This window comes from Fundulus heteroclitus, chromosome 9 (assembly GCF_011125445.2).
Source record: "Fundulus heteroclitus isolate FHET01 chromosome 9, MU-UCD_Fhet_4.1, whole genome shotgun sequence".
NCBI lineage: Eukaryota > Metazoa > Chordata > Actinopteri > Cyprinodontiformes > Fundulidae > Fundulus > Fundulus heteroclitus.
The window spans coordinates 8,223,304-8,247,612 of NC_046369.1; the positions used below are offsets into that span (position 1 = coordinate 8,223,304).

At 42.4% G+C, this 24,309-nt stretch overlaps 1 protein-coding gene across 1 annotated transcript; it reads left to right on the plus strand.

Annotated features, from left to right (window-relative positions):
* The first annotated feature begins 12,456 nt into the window (after positions 1-12,456).
* On the plus strand, positions 12,457-23,475 carry mknk2b (MAPK interacting serine/threonine kinase 2b). The gene is made up of 14 exons (XM_012881417.3): positions 12,457-12,598; positions 13,020-13,246; positions 13,645-13,735; positions 13,963-14,064; positions 14,455-14,552; positions 16,142-16,221; positions 16,355-16,428; positions 16,524-16,628; positions 16,908-16,963; positions 17,108-17,203; positions 19,812-20,006; positions 20,094-20,258; positions 20,344-20,384; positions 20,483-23,475. Exons 2-14 carry the CDS (start codon positions 13,196-13,198, stop codon positions 20,757-20,759), a joined length of 1,431 nt encoding a protein of 476 aa, XP_012736871.1. The 5' UTR covers positions 12,457-12,598; positions 13,020-13,195; the 3' UTR covers positions 20,760-23,475.
* Positions 23,476-24,309: the final 834 nt, after the last annotated feature.

The window sequence follows — 24,309 nt, forward strand, 5'->3', positions numbered from 1 at the left end:
CCCGATTTGGATTAAGCTGCTTATGTAAGAAACAGGCCAGACTGTACTGTGATGGAAACAGAGGACAGTTTGTTGTGAATGAACCCTGCCTTACATGACTGGGTCAACAACAGTCCTGAAGGCAAGAAAAACATTATTAGCCGGATGTGGAGGCATTCGTCTCTCCTTTTTTTTTTTTTTTTTATTGAGCAAATTACGTAGATAACAAGCAGCAGGTTAGGAAAGAATGTGAAGCAAACATGCAGCATGAAATGGTGTTTAGCTTTTGCATTTGGCTGGGGGAAAAAAAAACAACCTCGTTTCAGCAGCAGGATGGGAGGTAAATACTATTAAACCAGTGAAACTAAATTTAAGGTACACCCAGGGATATTAACTGAGCACACATCTGGTCTGATGTAATCTTTGCCCAAACATCTTGGACAACCTTCTGTGTCCTGGTTCACGTTTCATGAGAAAACCTGTTTTGAGTTATGCAGGATGGCACCTAATCACTTAAAAGGAGTTTCTGATATGCTGTTGTTGGTTGGTTACGTGAACCCAGTCCAGATACGATCACATTTCCAGAATGAGAGCTGGTGTTTCAGAGCTTGGTGCCGAGGTGACCTCAGATCTCTTCACTTTTCATTGACTTGTCCAAAAAAGACCAACCTTTTCCATTTTCACGTGAACAGCTACTGACATTTTTCTCACCGTGTCTCTCAAAACAGCTAAAAATATAAAGATGGTTGCAGCTGTCACAGATATTTAGTAAAAACACAACATCTTAACTGTCCACTGGATGGGGTTCAGCCATTAAGGGACATAAACTACAGAAAAACACGCGTGGATTTGAGCTTTTATTTACCAGTGAAGGGCTGAAAACGGAGCAGTGGTATTTAGCACCTCTGAGTCAATACTTTGTAGTAGCACCTTGTCTCCACCAGCAGGTTTTAGAGGCTGAACATGTTTTCATTTAAACCAGCCCACTGTTCCTTCAGGGTGATGTCCTGGCTGAGCTTTATGCCACACACGTGTACCATAAAAAAATAGTTTTGGGCGCATCTGACTTAAACAGCTTCTGCTTTTTGGCCGCGTTCGTTTGTGGCAAACTACAAAAAAAGACTCCTTGTGGTTTTTCTTTTTTTTTTTTTTTTTTGCCACTCTTGAATAAAGGGCAGATTTGTGGAGTGTGCAGCAATTAGTTGTCCTGCCAGCAGCTTCTTCCACCTGGGCTGTGCAGCTCCTCCTGAGGTACCACGGGCCTCTTGGCTGCTTCTCAGATGAATGCTCCTCTTCCCTGGTCTCTGGCGGGTTTTTATTCCTGTCTGTCTATTTAGCTCCATCTATCTAATCACATCTCTGAGATCAAATTGTCTCTGTCCCTGCTGAATCAGAGCATCCCCACATCATGATACTGCCGCCACCAGCACCTGTGTTTACTTAGGTTGAGTTATAAAATATAGGATTGCTGGTGAAGATTCTCAGTCATCTAGGTTATGGTCATTCCAAAAAAAGTAAAAAAAAAAAAAAAAAAAAAAAAGCAAAAAGCAAGTCCAGTTGCTTTGTTTTTTTACTTTTTAAAAAAAATAAAATATATAGGATTTTTGCATATTTTATGTTAAATTGAACCTTTTTCCTACCTAAGTAGAAGAAAAAAAATGTTCAAGAGTAAAAGAGAGTTTGGTAAAGTGAGTACTGAGACCTTCATCAGTACTGTTTAGGTTCAGGAGGGGAACCCAGACATCCCTGCCCTCTGGGTCTTCCCCGGGGGGTCTCCTCCCAGTGGGACGTGGCCAGATATCCCCAAAAGGGGGGCGCCATGGGGGGATCCTGATCAGGTGTCCAAATGGCCTCGACTGACTCTTTATGCAGGGAAGCAGCGGCTGCAGATCAGTCCTCCTCACCTCATCACTAAGGCTATATATACCGTTTAATCTGTTTTCATTTATGAAAATTATGCAATCATGCAGACGAAATAAGTTGTGCTGCTGCTCAGACTAATAATAAATTCAGACAGGAGAAAAACACATTTCCAAAACTCAGTACTCCACAACATAAAACCTTTGATATTAATACTTACATAATACTTACAGTGGGAAATGTGTATATATATACTGTTTCAGTATGACTCACACATGACGAAGCTCATGTACAAACCAGAGTGAGCCTTTTGGTTACTCAGTGATATAACTGGAGGTGGGCAGAGTACCCTTCAAAAATAATTAGACAAGTAGATGTAAAAAGTACTTTTTCATTATTCGCCACCTTTGTGTTTAATACTAAAAGGTTCACAAACAGAAAACTATTCCTCTGATGGAGCTGTTACAGCTTTAAAAAAGACCTCATCTGTGATGCACTGCTTTGAATGAAATATGATTCTATTTTTTAGAAAAAATAAAATGTCAAAAACCTTTATGTGCTATTTATATAATATAATATTGAAGCATTGATAATAAGAACAGCTTGTAAGCCGATGGGGTGAGCAAATTGCATCAAAGTTGCATCAGAAGCAGATTTAGGAAGACGGTCATCCTGGGAGATCCCCCAGAAACCAGAACCTGCTGGAACATAACTAAAGGGGTGATTCAGAGTGACCTAAGCCATCCATACGCCTTTTAATTTTCAAAATGTAATATTTTTACTAAAGTCTACAGGATCTGGTCACTTACAGAAGTCAGACAGCGTAATGGCTTTGTCTCATAGAAACCATGATGTAATCCTGAGACGAGGTTGCACCGTATCTGCATCAACCTCACCTTCCACAGACCCAAACATTCAAAGAATCTCACCAGTGCAGACGGACTTCTGCGCTACCTTCAACGCAATCTAACGATGCGAAGCCTTCAGGCCTCTTGTCGTTGTGCCACGTGTCAGAAAAAATACTCATGGGTCTAACGAAGCCAGCGGCGCCTAATTTAACACTGACCGACTATGTTTAGGCCGTCATTTTCCAAAAACGTCCATGTGTAAAATTACCCCTGCGGATGTTTTCATCATTAGTCAACCTGAGAAATCAGACAGAAAGCTGAGGGATGCAGTCGGGTCTGACGACGGGGGGCATTCTTGTGATTTCAGGTTTAAAGAGAGAAAAACAAGAGAGCCAGAACTAATGATGGTTCTGTAGGCCTCAGCCGATGAAGGACTATAGCTGCCAATCCTTTCTCCCATGCCAGTACTTCGAGGAATCCAAACCCGTAAATAGCTGGGAGGGTGGTGGGCTGGGATGAACTCGTTGACACGAACGTGACCTGCAGCAGTCACGTTTCTGCTGGGGGGGAAAGACAAAAATCAACGTGATGATTAGTCATTAAGGCTGAGCTATTGCAATACTTAAAACATTTACCTTAAAATACGAGTTTTATGCTCGATTTGAGCGACCGGGGAGCAGATACGGTCACCCGGGGGTTAAATTTAAAAGCCAGAAGATTCATGTTTCCTTGCCTGAAGTCAACCCAGTGAAGGTTGGCCGTCTGAAAGCAGATGTTGTGTTCCCACAGGGAAATCCCCAGTTCAGAAATAAACTACTCACCGTATACTGGAATACATCATGCGCACCCCAAACGCTGTAGTTGTCAAAGCAGCATGTATAAAAGTCGGAGAAACACAACTACAAACTGGTTTTACTGTCTTTTATGATGAAGCGATCACGTTGTAATTTAAAATAATCGGGTTGGGCCAACATAAAGTTCAGAAGCTGAAGAGGGCTTTTTATGGTTGGAATATACGATTCCTTTTAACCTGGATGGTGAAACATCTCTCCTTTAATAAGTTCTTTAAAATGATTGTTCATGAGACAAAAACACCTCATTGAAATGTAAATGTATCTTGTTGAGAGTACAGCTGCTACATATGTCCTGTTCAATAAATACATAAAAAATACACCAAAAAAAGTCAACAACTGGTTAAACAGTATTATAAAATAATCAAATCAAGAACCAAATGTAGTGAATTAGGTGATAAACAATAAAAAGATAAGTAACTGCCTTATTCTACAAATACCTACACCCCCATGGATATCTGGATAAATGTTTTATTAGCGAGACACATTAAAAGCGACATTCTTCCTAATTATTTGATCGCTGTGTTGTTTTCTCGTGACTGACTCAGCTTTTGGTCCAAAACATTTGTAGAGAAAGCTCTTAGATTCTTTATAAGCCTAATATTAGGCTGCTTTAATCTTTTTTCTTAACCAATGATACATGTTTGATCATCGAGAAGCTGGCCCAGACGTTGAGGAACAAGCCAAGAACCACAGAGGATCATCAGCTAGAAGCTGCCGGATGACCCGTGTGAAATAAGTTTAACATTAATATGAGCCAAGAGGATACACTGAAAAAACAGAACTAAAAATAAGTAAATATTTCTTTAAATTAGGGTATTTGTCCTTGATTTGAGCAGGAAAATAAGTTTATCTGCCAATAGAATGAGTATTTTGACCCCTAAAATGAGATAATTAGATATACTGCACTTGAAATAAGTTGATGGAGATGAGTTGTTCCTATTTTAAGTGCATACATCTTATTCCATTGGCAGATCATCTTATTTACCTGCTCAAATCAAGGACAAACGCACTAATTTCAAGACATTTTTACTTATTTTTAGTTCTGTTTTTGCAGTGTAGTGCCTACTTTTAAAACTAACGCTAAAAACAATATTAGCAAGACTTAGCTCAACCTTGTGTGTTTTAATCTGGTTTAATACTGTTTACTGTTACGTCATAGTTATATATATTTTTTTCCCCCTGTATCTTTAGTTTGTGAGTATGTGGGGCACTTTGCTTCAGTCGTGGTTGTTTCGAAGAGCTTTATTAATAGAGTTGGAATAAGATGGTAGGATAGAAGCCCCAAACCAGCACGTTTAAGTTTGACTGAATGTCAATCCTCCTGGAAAACCTCTGTCAAGGTCAGACGAGACAAATATTGGGTTGTCTGGTAACAATAACAGAAAATATGTCTGAAGGGGTCAAGATAAGGCTTGCAATAACATAAGAACACTGCACCGACTGTCGAGACAGGCAGTAGCATCACGCTGAGGCTCTGATAGGTGAAGGCAGTAATAAAGACGGAGGAGTATCTCCACCACAAATCAGCAAGACGCTTAAAACGTAAAAAAAAAAAAGTATCCCAAACTCACATCAGGACTGATTTTAAAGTAGCTAAAGCTGGCTAACATCAAGCCTCTGGAATAGATCTGACGACACCTTTGTTGGAAACATATCGATTAGGCTTAAAAGCCAAGTTCGTAGCAGGAAACTAACTAATTTAAATAAAATCGAGCACTTTTGTAAAGGCGCGGTCAAATATCCAGGCAGAGTTTTAGAAAAAAGCTTGTTGATGTCACCACAAAGTTCATTAAATATTGGTGGAGGTATGTATATATCTGACTCATTTTACAATAGAAAATGAATGATAAATAAATTACAGCTTGCTCGTCCTGTTCGTTCTTCTGGATTCATTGAAGTTTGTTGCATTATCATACCTCCTTGCATCAATAAATAAAATTATCTTACCTTTATGCCCATGATGAGTGTATAAAAAACATCTGACTGTATGTCTGTATCACAATATTGTGCATACAGTATATTCTAGCCTGTATGCATTTGACTCTGTGTGGATTAGAGAAAATTTATAATAAAAAACATGTGCACCCAGTTCTTAGTTTGAAAATTCAGTAATGTTATTATCATGTCTCTCCCCTCGTGGATGAAGAGCGGTTCATTTGCGTTCACAGAAGCATAAAACGTCTGTGACATTCAGGGGAAATGTGTGTGTGTATATAATCTCCTGACCAGTTCTGTAAATATGTGTTTAATAAACATTTAATAAACCCAAACTCAATATATCTACCTATTTGCAAACTGTCTTTTCAAGACAGTCAAAAATGGCCCCTGGATTTTGTGTATCAAACCAGCATTTCTTTAAGGATATTCCCAGTCAAAAATACATCTGTTCCCACTTTCTCTGCCTTTGTTCAAGCTGAACGGTAGGGGGGGAAAAAAAGCGGTTTTGACATGCAAATATACATTTTAAAGGAGCCACATGATGAAACATTCAGCTCCCGTAACATCACCCACTGAAGTGACCTCATTGCCTGCTGTAGCCTGATCCTTTTACAGGATTGTCCCTCCTCTCCCCCCCCCCCCTCCTGCCTGCCCTGTGCTCTGGCAGCGTGCGCTTTGCTTGTTACGTGTGAGATGAACCATACCCAACCCTGCCTTTTGCTCTTCCCTCCCCCCAGCCTTCTGTGTTTTTCCTCTGCTGGTGAATACCACGCAGCCTGGGAGAGAGCGCCGCAGCTCCAGGACGTGAAAGGAAAACACAGGGAACAGCGAGGGAGGAATCCGTGGCCGCAGCCAATGAAACCGACGCTAGTCCTGCTTTGATTTCACACAGCAGTGCATGGGTGTTGTTGTTTTCCTGGTACGCTGTCACCGGTTATACAGTCGGAAGAGGGTTTGGGACAATTTGTGACTCAGCAGATGTTGGATTTAGCACACACCCAATGCGCTCTGTGGTATATGAGTCAGATGTATTGTGGCGGTGTTGCTTCATAACTTCAGAATCGAGGAAATGTTTAAAGAGCGGGTCACTTTCTCTGCAGACAGATAATAAAAATAAAAACAAACTATCAACTGCTCACATAGTAGGCCTACAGTAAAAAAAAAAGATGCAGTGCCGGTCAGTTTACATAGATCCTCACTGGCGTGAAACGTTGCGCTTTAGTTGCGTTTGAACCATTTCTTTTCCCAGGTTGATATGATCATAACTTCTATAACTTATTGAAGTTATGATCAAGACTTGGGTGCTCAGATATGAATTTGTTGTAATTTTCCTCTAATCCACACAGGTTCAAAATTATGCACGCAGGCTCAGATTGAAACTTGTAGCTTCTGTAATATTTGATTAAATGTCCTTAAGAAAGCGCACATTATGACCCATATCCTGGCATGCTTCTGGTAGGTTATTTCTTCACTCTTCTTAGACATATTAGAACTCCTTTAAATTGTTTTCCAGGCATGGTCGGCTTTTAAGCAAATGTTCCAGCATTTCCAAAAGGAGCCAGGTCAGAGCTCTTGGGGAGGGCCATGCAGAAAGCCTTTCAAAACCAGTGACTGGTGTATATTTAGGATCAATGTAATGTTGGAACACCCAGCTGTGTCGAAGCTTATACCGTCTGACCCAAGCTGTCAGGAAATCGGTTCTGATGTTCAGGGACAACCCAGGAATCACCATGACTCCGGTACTCTGGTGTCACCGTTCACAGTGAAGCACATTTTACATCAACCATGACAGAAGTACTGCCCAACAGGAGACTCTTTCTGTTTGGTTATTGGACAGTTTGGCAACAATGACAATGTAGGTCTAGCTCTGTTTTTGTTACCAGAGGTACTGTTATATTGCATAAAGGGGTTCATTATTGCATAATTCTCTACACTGCCTTGCAGAGAGGATAATCGGAGGTGACCTTCCCGAACTTGTTCAGGTCTGACGTTCAGGAGCAGGGCAGCTAATATCGCTGCAGACTCCACACACTCTGCACACAAACTGTTCAGATGTTAACGTTCAGGGAGAGTTTATTTCCCCAGGCTGTCAATCTGAGGAACGTTTAACAGTCAGGGTGCCCATATCAATACCATGCTTAAGTGCACCAATCCAACCACGTCTTCCTCTTTGTGGAAACCCGTATATATACATGTTTACAAGGAAAATAATTCTGTTTTCCTTTTTTGTATATATGCATTAAATGTCCTCATTGAAAGCAAAGCCAAACTGGAGTTAAATTATTTGTTTTATGAACCAGCTTGCCGATTAAAGCTGGTTCTGAAGTAGTAGTACTTCCATATTCTTCCAATATCCAACTGATAAAAGAAACCAACCAATTTAAATTAACTTCTACTATTTCTGATAAGAAGAAGCCTCAAATATCCAGCAGGAATTATGCCAAGACCTTATCGCTGACCTAAACAAGTGTGTGGTTTCTCTGCAACTTGCTATGGGACATCTGACTAAACATTAGTGGGGGAGCCTGTCTGTATCTGAGCCTGTATGTGTCATTCTTAGCATGTGGGGATGAGAGAAACCCCAGAATCAATTAAAACTTGCAAAAACCCAATTATCTGTTTTAACATTCTGTAAAGTTACACTATATGTTCTACCATCATCCGAATCATAGAGAAACAAATGTTTAATGTGTCATAAAAATACCACGTTTAATATCAGTCGTCCATGATGAGAGTACCCAGATATCTGACGAGCATCGGCCCTTCAGTGGTGTTGCAATAGAAATTGATTAAAGTTACTGCTTAAATATGCCTGAAAACGTCTTTAAAATGTGTTGCATTGCTTAAACAGACAGACGACTGGTTGTTCAGCTCTATAAGTTTAGAAAAACAAGAAGCCATTTTATCTGCAGGCTGATTTCTCAGACTGAAAAGAAAAGAAAGCAGTCATTTCAGAACGGTTTGTTGTGAGTTGTTATGCAACAAGATCACAATGTGCCTCCAACACAAAGAGTTTCCTGAATCAAAATGGGAACGAAGCTGGAACAAATCAAATCTGCTCCAACTCCGCGTCAAAGCGGATTTCAGAAATGTTTTAAGGGCTCCAGAAATCTGTAATGCTGCCGTAAAGCCAAAAGCACAACCAGAGGCCATGTTTATGTGTCGTCCCTTCTGGAGGCCACTTCCTTTTTAGTGTCTTGTTGCTAAACAGGAGGACGTCCAGGCATACTGGACACTCTGGGCCTCTGCGACCATCCAACTTGAGAAAGGTATGCGAGTTATTGTAACAGTGTAGGACTAATGGCTGCATGCTGATCACTGATCTCCATGGCCTTTGAGGGTGTTATTTGGACGTGCCGGAGGTGAATCTCATGAATGCATTTGTACACACACACACACATGAGTGCTGTGAACAGTGTCACTCATGCTTGCGTGTGCTGAACTGTTTGTACTGGAGGAATCATTTCTGCAACAAACAGGTTTGTGGATCCTGTGCCCGGGTCGGCCATCATCTAACTATCTGCAACGTGAATTCAAAGAATGTGTCTTTTTCATTCTTGTGATGCACTGGTTGCTGCAAGCTTTGGATGCCAGAGTTAAGAAAAGGAGTCATGTAGATATGTTTTGATCTTATATGTTTCAGCCTTGCATAGGAACTGTTATCAATCTATCAAGGTATGCCAGGTTGATCTAATGATCTAATGTGTTGTGATTCCATTATGATTTAAACTCCTTCTAATGATAAGCTAGAGAAAGAGACCAAATAACTTGGTATTTTCCCCAAATGCTTGCCGCTTAAAGGAACATAGCAATCCCCCTCCCACGCCCACTGCTGTGCACTGCCAGTCAGCTGGCTGAAGGAATGATACCACACTTTTTTTCTCATTCACAAGAAAGTAAAATTTGGGTTTTTCAAAAAAATAACTTCACAGCTGGCAAGCTATGAGTAGCATGTATGTTAAGCAGTCGAGTGCAGGCTAGCTACCTGAGCTGATAGCATGACTAACACCTAAAAAAAAGGACCAGACCATAACAGCAAAGCTGTATGATGTTCTGTGCAGTAAGCTCATAAAACAATTGCCACATAAATCTGTATTACAATCAAAATAACAATAAATTCATGTTAGAGAAGATCGGAGCAGCTATAATTTTTTTGACTATCAGAATTATTATTTAAAACAGGGATGGTGCATATTATCTAAGAAAAACAGCATTTGTAAATACACCAGACTGAAGCCCGAGGCTAATTTCCATCCACTTGTCCCTCAGTTAATTGATGTTAGCATATAACATATATGCATAAAGTGTAAGAGGATTACGAATAGTTTATTTGTGTACACTACTCTTCCTTTTCCCCAAACTTTCTGAGGATTAAACTCATACTTGTGTCTTTACTTTGCAGCAGTGCTGCATAAACAGACATTTGTGAGAAAACTTTGACTCACTAGCTGAAAAGAGGCATTCTCTCTTTTTTTTTGTTTTGTTACTCTCCAATTAAATCTAAACTAATATTAGAAATGATAGGAATGCATTCTGCAATGTATCAGCAACAAAGACAGCAGTGCACGTGTACGACAACACTCTGACCTGTGCAATGTGAGCCTGTGAGCTGCAGTGAAAAAGAAGAAGGCCGCCTTTCACGTCAGACACGGAGTTGTAGCCGTCTGAAGGTATTCATGTGTCAGCCCATTCCCCCCCCCGGCCTGACCTGCAGTAACTCTGACCACGTCCCACCCACTTCCAAGAGTGATCTTGTTTGTGCAAAAGCCTCGACTACATGATGTGCTCTAGGCTAAGGAGAATGAGCCGAAGGCTTGCGTAATGTTTGCTACCTTCAGGTTTTATGTTTGAGGGGCAGAAGGTTAAAGGAGGAGGAGGAGTAGAGAGCCTCCAGTCACAAGACTGTTGAAAGCTAAGAGCAAGCTTTGCATTGTTCGACTAAGAAACCATGGAGGAAATGCATTAATGCTGCACAGAACAGGACTCTGAACCGAGGATTACATGCAACAATAGGCACCACATGGACTCAGGTCTGTGGACAAAGCATGTGGTCTGCTGACCATGTCTTAAAAAAAACACCAGATATAAACTTGATACAACCGTCAGGAGGCCCTCGACTTACAGCGAATCACAGAAGCTGTTTGATATTATGAAAATACTGCATGAGCATGTCAACTGTACGGTAACATTGCTGTGGCATCTCATACGTAGCAGATGGTTCAGTCGCAGGCTCATTTCTGCAAATTCTTGGGTATCTTCCATTATCACAGTCATGACAAATTGTCACCATCCTCGTCAGAACAAGCGCTTCACCGGGCTGCAAAACATGCACGTTTGCGTCATTATACATCACAGGAGGGGTTATCTGCAGCTACTTGTTTACAAAGCTCCCTCTTGCACAATGTAACTTACATACTCAGATATCACGTCCTATAGTACACCTTAGGAGGCAGATGTTGCACACATGTGTTTGACAACTTTATTCCAGCAAATAATCAAGCAGAATAGGTGCAATTCTGATTTCTTGGGGGTTTTTTTTGTTTAAGAAAATGTTTCAACACAGGATTCTAAAACTGCATTTGCAGGTGCATTGAAAAAAGTTGCAGTTATTTCAGTTATTCAGCTCACAAAGTCAAACTCATATGTTTTATAGAGTCGTTACACTCACACTGATGAGTAGATTTCAATTGTACAGTTTATGTTCATTTTTATTATTATGACTTACAGCTAATAAAAACCCTACAATAATTACAGATTTGGTGTTTAATACAGAAAGTAATCCTAACTGGTGCAAAAAAAGGAAAACATTAGTTTAATTTATCATCAGGCAATGAGATTTTTGTTTTGTTTTGCATTCACTTAACAGTGTATGTAATAATCTGCTTTCAGTTGCACACAGACACAAGTGTGTGTTTGTTTATGCCTAGACAAAAAAAGCACAGAATACACCAAAGTACATAGGATTCTGGCAGCACCACCTGCTATTAGGTTTTTAAAGCAAAAATTAAAGTGCAATACTTTAGGGAAGCCCTCTTGTGTTGAAATCAACGCAGGTTTAATCTCTTCATAACATTGCGCAGCATGTCTGCAACAAAGGTGTGTGCGTTGAGTCAGGCAGGGAATTTTTCTTTTTCTTTTTTCGTTTTTAGAAACAACCGTGTGATTGGAGCAAATGCTGCAAATGAACATAAAAGCGAAAGATGGTTAACACACACACATACATATACATATATATATATATATATATATATATATATATATATATATATATATATACACACACACACACACACATACATATATATATATACATATATATATATATATATATATATATATATATATATATATATATATATATATATATATATATATATATATATATATATTCCTAAAATGTAAACAGGGTTGCAAGCGCCTGTGCATTCCCCCCTTCTTTCTATTACATGTGGTATGTTTTCATTAGCATGATCAGCAGAGGCCAGGCTTGTGATTTGATCTCAGTACAAAAGCGTGTCGACAAGTTGTGGTCCATTCCTGTAGTGCACGCCTCCAGTGAAAAATCCTGACAGAACAGTTGTACGTGCTGACTGTGCCGACACGCACGTACTCACCATTTCCTTCCTACACGCGCACACACACACATTACGCACACACATCCCTTCGTAATGAAGCAAAACAGAGCTCAAATGGCTGCGTACCTCTTCGTGAGTAAAGCTGCCTCGGTATCCAAACGTTTCATGAAACATTCCCAGAAACTTGCCAGACAGCTTGCTGAAATATATCGCTCACCCTTTCTTATCCAGTGGCCAAAATATTATGTGTTACAGGTGCGTCGGTCTTCAAAGAACGGTCGTGAAAATTAAAACCTAAAGCGAAATGGAACCTTGCCAAGATGTCCTTTTCTAGAATGCACGTGACGCCTCTCGGCCGTTGGAAGTGGGAAGGAGGGAGGAGCCACCGGGAGGTTATAAAAGCACCCACGCTAGTAGCTTTCCAGCCACCTTCCACGCACAAATTTCCCGGCGAATATCCCCATTCGACTGCCCTTGGCGGCCGTTGGCGCAGTGGGTGAAACAACAACGACGCTAACACTGGAGCTATAACATTAACAACGGGGTGAGTAAACCACACTTATTTTTTGTTGCAAATGGCGACTGAAACGTTCTGCCAGTCGACCGTTAACGGCTGGTTTAACGGTTGGGTCGCGTGCGCTGCACTATCAGAGGTTCGTTTAACGGTTGCCGTCCTCCTGCTGAAATGTTTTTTTGACTGCAGACAGCGTAGTAGCGCACATTTATTTACTTTAGTTGGCAGGTCTATGTTGGGATGTCTTTATTTATTTTTTTTATTTTATTTTTTTGTGCGTACGTTGATGTTGTTCCCATTAAATTTGTTGCAAGCTACCACCGACGTGATTAGCTTTTGATTTCGTCCATCCATATATAGGCTATAGAAGTGAAACAATGTTTGCTGTATAAATCTTTCTCCCAACCCAAACAGTTCTTTTGACGTGGGTGTGTTTGGTTTGTCCACACAGGGCTCCCGTTCAAAAGCGCCACAGCGAGCGTACCAGCCAGCGTAGTGTCATCACTTGTGACTCTCTCTGAAACGGACTCGGTTTCGGAGAAGTGCAAATTGATACACCGCAAATTAAAACCACTGCCGCCCGCACACCCTCTAAGGAGCGAAATCACCCCCCAAAACCAAGCAAAAATGGTGCAAAACAAGATCACCGAAGTCACTGGATTCCACCGCTCTTTCAAGGTGAGCTGTTTTATTTAAAGGCTTTGTTGAAGGGGGGCTGCAGGACTGCAGTTTGTAATCGGAGCCCGTCAGTCAGCTTGTGTTGCCGAAGGGGGGGAGCTAGTCTTCAGGTGTACACAAAAACACGCACATGTTTCTAGCCCGCATCCTGTTGCTGAAGACGCATATGGCTCTGTGGGTGGCGTAGAGAGAACCATTTAAAACATCCTTGGCAACAATCTTAATGATTGCAAAAGCTACATTGATGTCTTCTTGGCAAGGACTTCTGATTGTACTTTGACTTTATAGTTTCGGGTAGCCGGGCAATGACGTGCCATATCGGGTAATAACTGATTGCTAATCTGGATTAAGAAATTCCCCGAGACTTTGTACGATAACAAGGTTATTTGACTTTTCAGGGCCAAAATCCCTTTGAATTGGAGGACTTCACCAAGAATGGGTCCCACCACATTGATTCTTCATTTAATTTTGGTTCTGCCCCAAGACACGGTGAGCGTTCTGTACCCTTTAGCCTTGGTCTCGAAAACTACTTTGAAGTCGGTACAAACCACAATTAGGCTTTGATCAGTTAGTCTGAAAGCATTTTTTTTTTATAGAAGATACATCTAATGCATGAATCACATACATTAGATGCATTATTATGCATTATCTCTGTCATGTTTTTTTTTTTTGTGTGTGCTTATTCACTAATGAGCCTTAAAATTCTGTTTTCTTAGACATGCCTTCCAGCCAGCCTATTGACATTCCTGATGCCAAGAAGAGAAACAAGAAGAAAAAGCGTTGCAGAGCAACGGACAGTTTCTCTGGACGATTTGAGGGTAAAACATTTACTGCTAAAATATTTTATGATGCCGTTATAAAAAAATCTTTAACATTTTGTTGATGATAGAGATCCACCATATTTCGGCATTAGCATCAATATCAGGATGTTGTTTTTTTTACATGCTGGTATTGGTTTGATATCTGTCGATTTCTTTCCGGTTACCGTTTGTGAATGTTTTGGGTTGGCCATGTGGTATTTGTTTGGCTATGTGACTGTGAGGCAGGGCAGGAACAGGGCTGTGTTTAACCAAAACAGAGAAACCAGGTCTAATGTTGAGGGAAAGACTGGTATGATACCAGTAAATATTGTAATCCGATGTCAATAACGGCCCAAATGTTCATGTCGGTGCATCCCTAGTTTATCGAACTTGTCATTTCTTCCTCAGATGTCTACAGACTCCAGGACGAAGTACTGGGGGAAGGTGCTTATGCCAGGGTGCAGGCTTGCATCAGTCTCATCACAAACAAAGAATATGCTGTCAAGGTGAGGCCCTGCTGCACGTGATGAGTGACACGGATGTTTTTGAAAACGATGATGATGTTGCGTCATTTTATGTCTTTCCTGCTGTGTGATCAACTGTGGACATTTCCTTTGTCGTTTACAAAAACCTTTCTGATGAAGTGGTGCGCCATGAAATTATATTAAAGTGGGAATTTGGAAGTGGTTAAATCTGTACAAGCAACTCTTGTTTTGTTTGAGGTTTCTTTTTTTCCTTTTTTTTAAAGAAATCTCCCAAGTGCTACTACTTCCTCTTCTGCTTGAGCTCAGGCCTCTGTTGTGGACGTTTGGAGGGGCTCCTCTGGGCTACCTCTGCACAGTTTGCAACACTAGCTGCTGTTATCGGACACTTCCTCTCACAGTTCTAGTTTGGCGAGCCTATCAGAGAGCTTGGCGGGATTTACCCACCCCCTTTTTTTTATTTTGCTTTTTTGCCTACAGAGGACGCTCATAGTAGGAACATTATGTACTGTGAGCTGTTCCAAAACAAAACCCAAAGAGGAAGGAGGGGGGGTGGCGGTGAGGGTTGTGACCCAGTGTGTTTACATTGCTTTGTTCTTACTCTGAATACTTCTTCACCGTATAGAGCTTTAACGTTTCATGACTTATTGGAACTTTCTTTTGCTGTTCATGCTTTAAAAATCTCTGGGGGGGTGGGGGAGGTTTTAAACATTGCAACAGGCTGCTCTTTAACATTGTTGCGGTCTTTGGGGTGGCAGTTATGCAGGGAGGAGGAGGAGGCATGAAAGTTGGTGGCTATTGGAGGCCTTTTGAGTAATGAAGGGGGCTCAGACTGCTCCTGCCAGATGTCCCGTCTCTCCCTTCCCCCTCCAGACATGGAGATGTTTCGGGTTGGCTGCAGGCGGCCGTGCAGCATGTTTGGCTTCAGGCCTGTGGACAAAGACTTTATACTGAAGTTATTATTCACCGCCCCAGGTTGATGAGGGTGTACTGACTTGATGAAGACTGATTTTAATCTACCACCTGGATTCTTCCTTTATTTAGCAGTTACTCTGTTTTTTGTTAGGGCATTTTCTAGATTTACTTTTATTATAAAAAACATTTTTCTGTCAGCATATTCGTTTATGCTGTTAACTCAGACAGGACCTGTGAACAGACACTGGTCTGTGCATTAATCCTTAACACACACACTGCAGCTCTGGGCCCCTCTGGGCTTCAATACCGCCAGTAATCCAGCTACCAGGAAAGGGAGGCATGCACAGCCTCCAAATCGCACAATAACCAACCAGGGCTGGAAATTTCAGCCCGTTTGCTCTGTTGTCAGCAGTCTCTCTCTTGGCAGGGTGCTGTGCAGCTGTTGGCCTCGCCGTGGTGTATTTCCAGACAGGGTTATTTTTAGAGTATTTTCTGTTATCGCAAACCATTTAGGATCTGAGATTTTAAAACTATCGTGGTCTTTCAATCTCAAATGGCACAGGGCGTCTAAATACTTGGTAGGTCAGATAAGCCCGGTTTCCATTAACTCTATATTGTTGTGGAACATGCAAGATCCTGGTTACGGTTTATCCAGTCTTTTATTTTAACAATTAAACTGTATTGTTTTTTTGTTTCAGATGATCGAAAAACGACCTGGTCATAGCCGCAACCGTGTCTTCCGTGAGGTGGAGATGCTTTACCAGTGCCAGGGCCACAGGTATGTTTCAACAACAAGCCTGACGTATGCAGACTGAATTCATGTGGTAGTCCCACCACAGAACAGTTTTATGTCCAGGTAACTGGAAATCCAACTTCTGGCATTTACAGCTTTTCTTTTTCTCATTCTGCAGGAACATCCTGGAGCTGGTGGAGTTTTTTGAAGAGGAAGACAAATTCTACCTGGTGTTTGAAAAACTTCGAGGAGGTACATTCCCTTTTTTTTTTTTTAATATGAATTTATTTCTTTTATATTTTTCTCCTCCCAAATCTGAGCTGTTCTTACCTTTACTCCCATTTTAGGCTCGGTGTTGGAACAAATTCACAAGAGGCAGCACTTCAGCGAGCAGGAAGCCAGTGTAATGGTGCACGACATCGCCAGCGCTCTGGATTTCCTGCATAACAAGGGTGAGATTACATGCAAACACCAGTGATATTATTTTGACTCAAACGGCCACTAAAGACGACAAAAGGGGTTTTAACAGCAGTTTTTGATAGACTTGCACTTTTTAGCCAGTTAACTTTTTAGCATCAGTCTCTCCTGACGGCTACTTTTAATGTAACAGATGAACTAGTTGGCGTGATGGCGGGTTTATCAAAGAGTAATCTGATTTATTTAAATCCGATTGTTTTACTGTCTGATTTAAATTATTTTTAAATGACCTATTTTATTTAATTACCTTTCAGGAATGGCCCACAGAGATCTGAAACCTGAGAACATTCTCTGTGAGAGTGCAGACAAGGTGAGTTATCTGTGCACTTGGTGCAAAGGGCAACACGTATCATTTGTGTTCATGTTTCTATTATCATAAATCTAAGAATTTAAAATAGTTGTTTTCAGCTATGATAGAAAAGCACAAGCTGAGAAAAAAATTTGTTTTTATCAGATTTCTCCAGTCAAGATCTGTGACTTTGACCTGGGCAGTGGGATCAAACTGAACAGTGACAGCTCGCCCATCTCTACTCCCGAACTCCTCACTCCTGTAAGTCCAGCCGCTTGTTTTCTACACCAGGTTTTTATCAAGAGGCTTTAGCAAATCCCGTCAAGCTTAATGTTTTTAAGAGGTCCTGTAAAATGTGACTTTTATGTCCTTGTTGTGGATAGGAAGGTTATTTCCAGGCTGTAAAAAGATATCTTTATCCAATCCGGCTGCCTGATAACCTGTTGAGCAATTCTCGGTGTTGTTGGCTGCAGGGCTGTTGATAGATTGGGAGGAGAATGGTGGTGTGATGGGAAAAGGTTACGACCGTTCAGAGCGATGGACTTTTTCTGTGAAACGGCTCGGATTGTTTCCCCAAATCTCCTCTTTATATCCCGCACTCTGCTGATGTGACTGTTTGGTGGTGGTGGAGGTGAAGGGGGGGGGGGGGGGGGGCTCCGTTTGATGTCATCGTCCTTTTGCTTATCGGTGGCAAATATTTAGCCCCATGGAGGTTAGGGTTGTTTAACCCCCGCCTTGTTCTAACACAAAAAGCCTCCTCTGAACTGTGGCCAGTAAACAGAAGCGTCCTCAGAAACGGGAAAGTTAACCTGGAAAGCTTTGTGCTTATGTCAACATGTAGTCTGTTGGTGGGCCGACTAGATGGAGCGGAGCAGGTGGAGGAGATCCGTCAGGCCTGCAGGAATGTGCTGGCTGGGGGGGGGGGTCTACACTTGTAACTTTAGCTCCTTTGCTCTCATGAATTGTATCAGACTATTAAACTTCTGGATGGACCGTATGAGCGTTTTGTTTTTTTCCGTCAGTTTGAGGCACTTCTTAATCTTATTGTTTTTTTTTTTTCGTTTTTTTTTTATCTCTTGGATTTTAGGATTTGTTTTACAGACGAGTTGATCCTGAGGTTGGAACACTGTGTGATATCCTTGGCGATGTAACGCCACAGAGAAGGCAGTATAACTTTTACAAGGCTGTATCCTGAGGCGTGGAAATGGAAAATAAAAACTAATTTCCTTTATTCCCTCCATGCGGCATGAGGGAGAGAAGCTCATGCCTCTTCTCCACAAGTCTCCGCCCAGTAGGCGCTCCGTTCTTCCTTTTGTTTTTAATACAAAGGCCGTTCATAAAGCTTATTCTAGAAACGCTGGTCATCGCCCCGCCACCTAGCAACTGAGCTGTGATTGGCTGAAGCCGCTGGCAAGGGGAGGGACACACGGCCAGTCTGGTCATGCGCTGAAGCTTGTTTTTGTTGCCTTGATCACTGGAACAATGTTATCTGGTTTTCATCGCACTATTAGGACTTGCACCCCGCTCCCCTTTAGCCACATTCCTGCAGCTGCTGCCGCCGTGCGTTTGTTGCTCTTCCTGGTTGTCGAAAGTGTTGAATCAGCTGTACCCAGAGCCTTTTAAATTCAGCTTCCTGTGGCAGCGGTTCTGCTGCTGCACGCAAGTTATTACGCTTGATAGTTTTTATACAAGCCGTTTGTAAAAGTGGAGCTGAAGACCTGCAACTTAATTAAAGGAAAGGCTTTTGTTCCTCGTTACGGGTGCGCCTGCATGACGGGACGTGTTCTCGAGCTGGGAACCCGTTCAGCGACTCCTGCAGTTTACAAACAGCAGAGGCGCGTCGTCAAGAGCTGCAAACATGGCCTGACTAGTCACATGTTAGCCGGAAAGCCCCGGCTTGCAATAGCAGCAGATCTAGCCGCAGAGCAGAAGATAAGTGCCGCTTACAGGAATGTTTGAGGACGTTGCAGTAAGCGAACGCTGATTGCGCCAGCTGTACAGGAAGAGTCCCGAAAAAAAGCCCCGCTTACTTCTTACTACATTCTGCTGGCTTGCTATGTTGTCTGAATGTCGGGTTGCCCGTTTAAGTCCAGCTCTGTCGGCTTTCCACCGGCAGCCTAAATACTTACTGGGTGCTAGAATATCATGGGGGGTGTTTAACTGCGTTTGGCCCAAATCCCGTGTGCTTGTCTGGGTAATAGGTCGCCCCAGACGCGGTGCTGGTGATGAGAAGCGTGGGGGAGGGGATTTTTGTGACAGAAGCAGCTTTGTTCGAGTTGAGATTCCTGCGGCGGTGCATTTTATTGCATAAGGAAGCCGTGGGGGGGTTGGAGGCAGCTGGTATATGGTGCTCAGTGTAAACACTCTGTGTTAAACAGGCTAGGAGAAGGTATTTTACTACAAAGTATGTTTGATTTTACTGCAATTTAAAAGGACTTTGGTGTTTGCTCAGCAATCCTCTAACCAAACTCTTGTTGTTGTTTTTTGGGGCTCAACAATAAGTTTTAGACACCTGCTTCTCTTTCCTGTTCCCAAACCACTTAAACGTTTGTTGTTTGATTCAGAATGATGTAACTAACCAGTCCCCGCTTAGCCCTCAGCTTCATAGTTGACTTAAAACTGTCAGCATTTGCTGCTTTAGTCCTTGAACAAAATCACTAAAACTGAATCGCAATCTGATCACTCGCAGCTTGGCGTGTGACCGTCACACAGACATCTAAAAAAAAAAAAAACAAGGCGCTGTGTAAAAATAGCCTCTTCCCCCCTTCAGCCTTAACACTTGAGTTATCAGCTGGAGAGAGTAAATTTTCTGTTGGCAGCGCCGTGACTTTCCTGTCGCTTAAAGCCCTCGTTTCTCTCCCCGCTGCAGTGTGGCTCAGCAGAGTACATGGCACCTGAAGTCGTTGAGGCCTTCAGTGAAGAAGCTACGATATACGACAAGCGCTGTGACCTGTGGAGCCTCGGAGTCATCCTCTACATCATGCTGAGCGGCTATCCGCCCTTTGTGGGTCGATGTGGCGGCGACTGCGGATGGGAACTGGGAGAACCCTGTCACACCTGCCAGGTAAACGCTCCTAACGCTTCAGTTCATTCGCGAGATGAGACGCGCGAACGCACAGATGGCTGATGGGAAGTCGTTCTGCGTGTGCAGAACACTTTGTTTGAAAGTATCCAGGAAGGAAAGTACGAGTTTCCAGAGAAGGACTGGGCTCACATCTCCTCAAGTGCCAAAGACCTGATATCCAAACTTCTGGTTCGGGATGCCAAAAAACGTCTGAGTGCCAGCCAGGTGCTGCAGCACCCCTGGGTGCAAGGGGTGAGTCTGCACGCTTCTGGACGTCTGAAACTGAGTTTGAGCCGTGAGATTTTTTTTACTAAAGTAAAACTGTTTCACTTTAAAGGGAGCATCTGACACTTTACCGACATCCATCATCCATCAGAGGTGAGAAAACGTTAAAGTTTGAGCCGTACCACCTGCTCTGACAGACAGACGTTCCTTTTTTTAGCCTAACTCTTCTTGTTCCGGTCTCTCCCCTCCAGGAACAGCAGTGCCGTGGACTTAACCTTCTTCGCCGGGAAGGCCATGGCCGTCAACCGGCAGCTGGCCGAGCAGGACGGCATGGAGGAGCAGCAGCAGCAGCAGGAGGTCCCGTTGATCGTTGCTGCCGGCGGCTCCTCCGTGCGCCTCTCGCCTCCCTCCGACTCCAAGCTGGCGCGGCGCAGGCAGAGGAGCAGCCAGCTGAAGGGAGGCCCCGTCTCCGCGGCCGAGCTCTGCCAGCTCCTGGCCCCTCTCGTCATTGTGGGAGACTGTGCTTGAGCTTTTTCCACCTGGAGTTCTCAACCTCATTTACAAGAACTTTCCAGACTGGACTGCTCCCCATCACCTCCTCCCCCGGTTTGGCTCCCCTCTCTCTCTCTCTTCGACTCCCGGTCCTCCTGGAGTCCGGCTTCTGACGCCGCCGCTCTAAATGCCTTCTGCCCTTATGCAGCACTTCTGAAGCACATCTACACAGTACCTGCATACAGCACGTTCAGGTTGGGGAGGAGGGGCCGCTTCATGTTTCGGGAGTGTTTATTATTATTATTTTGTTCTTCATTCGACTCAGTTTAGAAGTCAGAACTTTGAAAACAAAGCTCAGACACCAAAGGACAACCTGTTGTGCTGCTCCCACGTTACAACTGGATCCACTGTGAATTAAGTTATCTGGAATGTTCTCTTCGCCTGTACGTCCGCGCGTGAGCGGCCCGTCTGCTGACACACGCGCGCGCCTATGCAATACGCCAACATGAAGGCTGTTTAGTATCTGAGAGGTTGAAAGGGCTTCGAGCCGACTCTGTCTGTGCCTGGTGCGGTCCGATCTGTGGCTGGAGACTGCCCCCCCCCCCCCCCCCATATTGAAGAGAAGTCCCTCACATCTGAGCGTCACGAGTCTGAGATCCGCTCATCAGCCTGGCGGCCGTGCACTTAATGAGCAAAGAATGTTAACGAGTCCCTTTTCTGGTGTACCGATCCACGCCGTTAATTGACCAGTCACGCCACTTATCAGCGGTCACAGCACTTGTTATTTTTCCCTTTATTTTTATTTTATTTTTTTGAAACATACAAGCTATACAGTTTAACTGCTTGATGTGGTGCAAGTGTCTGGCTAGCCCCGCCCGCCCTTATTTAGCTTGTTGCTGAAATGTTGGTACAGGCTAATTTCAGATTCACTTAAACAGCTTAGCAAGTGGAACTGGGTCAGTGTTACTTTCAGTGTAAGGAATCCACCATGTGTCCCCCTTTTTTTTCTACAAACAGAATTTGTATATATATCTATTTTTTTTTTTCTACTGATGAATTTGTGCATTTGATATTTAACCTTAAATATTTTGCAAGTAAAGGTTAGAACTCCTCCATGGGGGTTTGAAAAAGCACATGGCCACTGTGACCAGAGTATCTTTTTTTTTTTTTTTTTTTTTCTTCCCCTCATCAGATGCATTTAAACATTTGACCATTCGTTTTCTTTTTGACACGTTTCCAGAACACGACACCACTTCACAAATAAAAGCCTGGCAAGGTTCTTCAGAAATGATTTTAAAAAGGAAAAACATTCCACAAAACAACAAAAAAAACACATAAATGAGCTGTATTATAAGCTTTTATTTTACGTTCTGACAACTCCACATCAATGTGCCACGTTTTAATTATTATTATTTTTTTTTTTTAAGATGACAGTTTTGTCTTTATTTTTCTTTTAATCTTAATTTTTAAAATGAGACTATGCTGGATGAGGTGAGACGCAAAGCTTGTTGAATTAATCTGGAGCGCTCGTGCCCAGTGAAGGCAAGTTTTTTTTTTTTTCCTGTTTTATTTTTATTTTAATGTGTGTAAGCTGGTAATTGTTCAGCTCCCGCTCATGGCGTTAGCTGACAGGTAGTGGACAGGTAACAACGCCGCGGCGCTGTAGCCATTTCACCAAAGAAGGTTGGAGGTGTGACATGGAGACGTGGGGGGGGTGCGGTGTCCATGTCCTGTTGGCAGCTCTGCAGCGGCGGTACTCTGGAAACGGTCTCAAAAGGACCCGATATGCTGATAATAGGACACTGTAACACTTCTAAATACCTTTTCTACAGACACATCATTACGGGGTTTTATGTCTTATAAGACTTACTTGAAGTTCTATATATATAATATATATATATGCAGCTGTTTCTTCTCCAGTTTTGGAAACTACTTTGCTATCAATCTGAAAGCATTAAGCTGGTGATCCAGGCAATCTTTGGGTTTTTTTGAAGATAGCTATACATTTCAGTATTTTTGCCTTTTCCTCCCCTTTTTTTTTTTTTTTTTTTTTTTTTTAAAGCTTCGATCAAGTTGTTCCCCATGTTGACGGGGCTGGAAACTTGGTAACGCACACTTTGGCCATGCTCTGTAATATCATCGCCGATATCAGAGTCTTATCGGTCGTGACCATTTCTAATATCTGTCCACTGGCAGTTTTTGTTCTGGTCTGCCTTTTTTTTTTTTTTTTGGTCTGAGGGGGAGAGAAGGGGTAAATTAAATCTTGCAGCCTCCATTTTTAATTTTATTTTTGTATTGTTTTTGTCAAAAAGTGTTAAATATACAGTCATTCAAATGGACAGTATCACAAGCCTCCCCACAGTTTGAATGTAGCCCACAGGCCAGGCATCTGCAATCCACCAACATGGATCAAATGTCCTATTAAAAAAAAAAATGGCTCCTTTTCAGCGCCGTTTTGAGTACGCCTCCTTGTACCGATACAGTCCACAAGCGTTTTATTAACGTTATACCTAATTTTAACACTGAGATGAAAAAAAAAAAGAAAACCCAGGCCTAATGTGCTCAGGGGTAGAAATTTAAAGTCTAAAAGTTATTCAGTGAAAAAAAAAAACAACTTTTTGATTTAAAATAAGCACTTTACTGTACCATGTGAATGATTGCAGTTAACTCGAAGCAACATTTTGACAGTTGCGACAGAATTTTTGTATTGTTTTTCTAAAAAAAAAAAATGCAATAAAATGATATGAACTGCTTTCGTGTCCTGTTTACTGCTGAGTTTATTTATTTATCTCTATTCCCTTTCGGAGATGAACTCGTGAACTTTCTCTTCTATTTCCAACAAGCTTATCTTTTGGCCGAGGCTGAGGCCGTTTCATCTGGCTCTGTAAACACTCCCTGATACCGGCGTAGGGTGTCTCACCTGCGTCCTTGGGATGTGGTGGGGAAATATGAGCTCACTTGTCTCCACCTACCGGAATGGGACTGGTTTCACCTTGCAGCTGTAGGGGGCGCTCTTCTGCAAGAAACACGGGTGCCAGACTGATGCAACCTCCTGCAAGAGATGCCTCCAGCTCCCGTGGGCCACACCGTGGCCTCCCCTGAATACTTTCTGCTGAGTGGAACCAACGCCAGTTGTTGCAGCATTTCTGACCCTGTGGGGTCACAGCTGGCACGGCGGAAAACATTTTTCTCATGTTTCACTGGGTTTGCCTAAAACCTTTTTGGATGTCAAACAGTATACATTAAGCATCACCATTGATTTGACTGCAATCAGTTTTTATTTCGGATGCCTTGAACCCTGTAGCTGTCAGGCCGCTGAGCTTTTATTGGGCCCCTCTATAATAAAGCGTCTATTCGGCTTGATTCATAATGGATGCATGGATCTGTACTGGCCAAACCTGTTTGTTACATAATTCCTGCTTCAGCTCTGCATACGTCATAGGTGGAGACATCAAATGATGCAACAGCAGTGTTTTTTTTTTTTTTTTTTTTTGTAGTCTGGGGAAAACTGGTGTTTACTTCGGTCCAAATGGGTATGTGGCTCCCTCTGCTGGACAACTATGGTACTTATATTTTAATTCGTCAC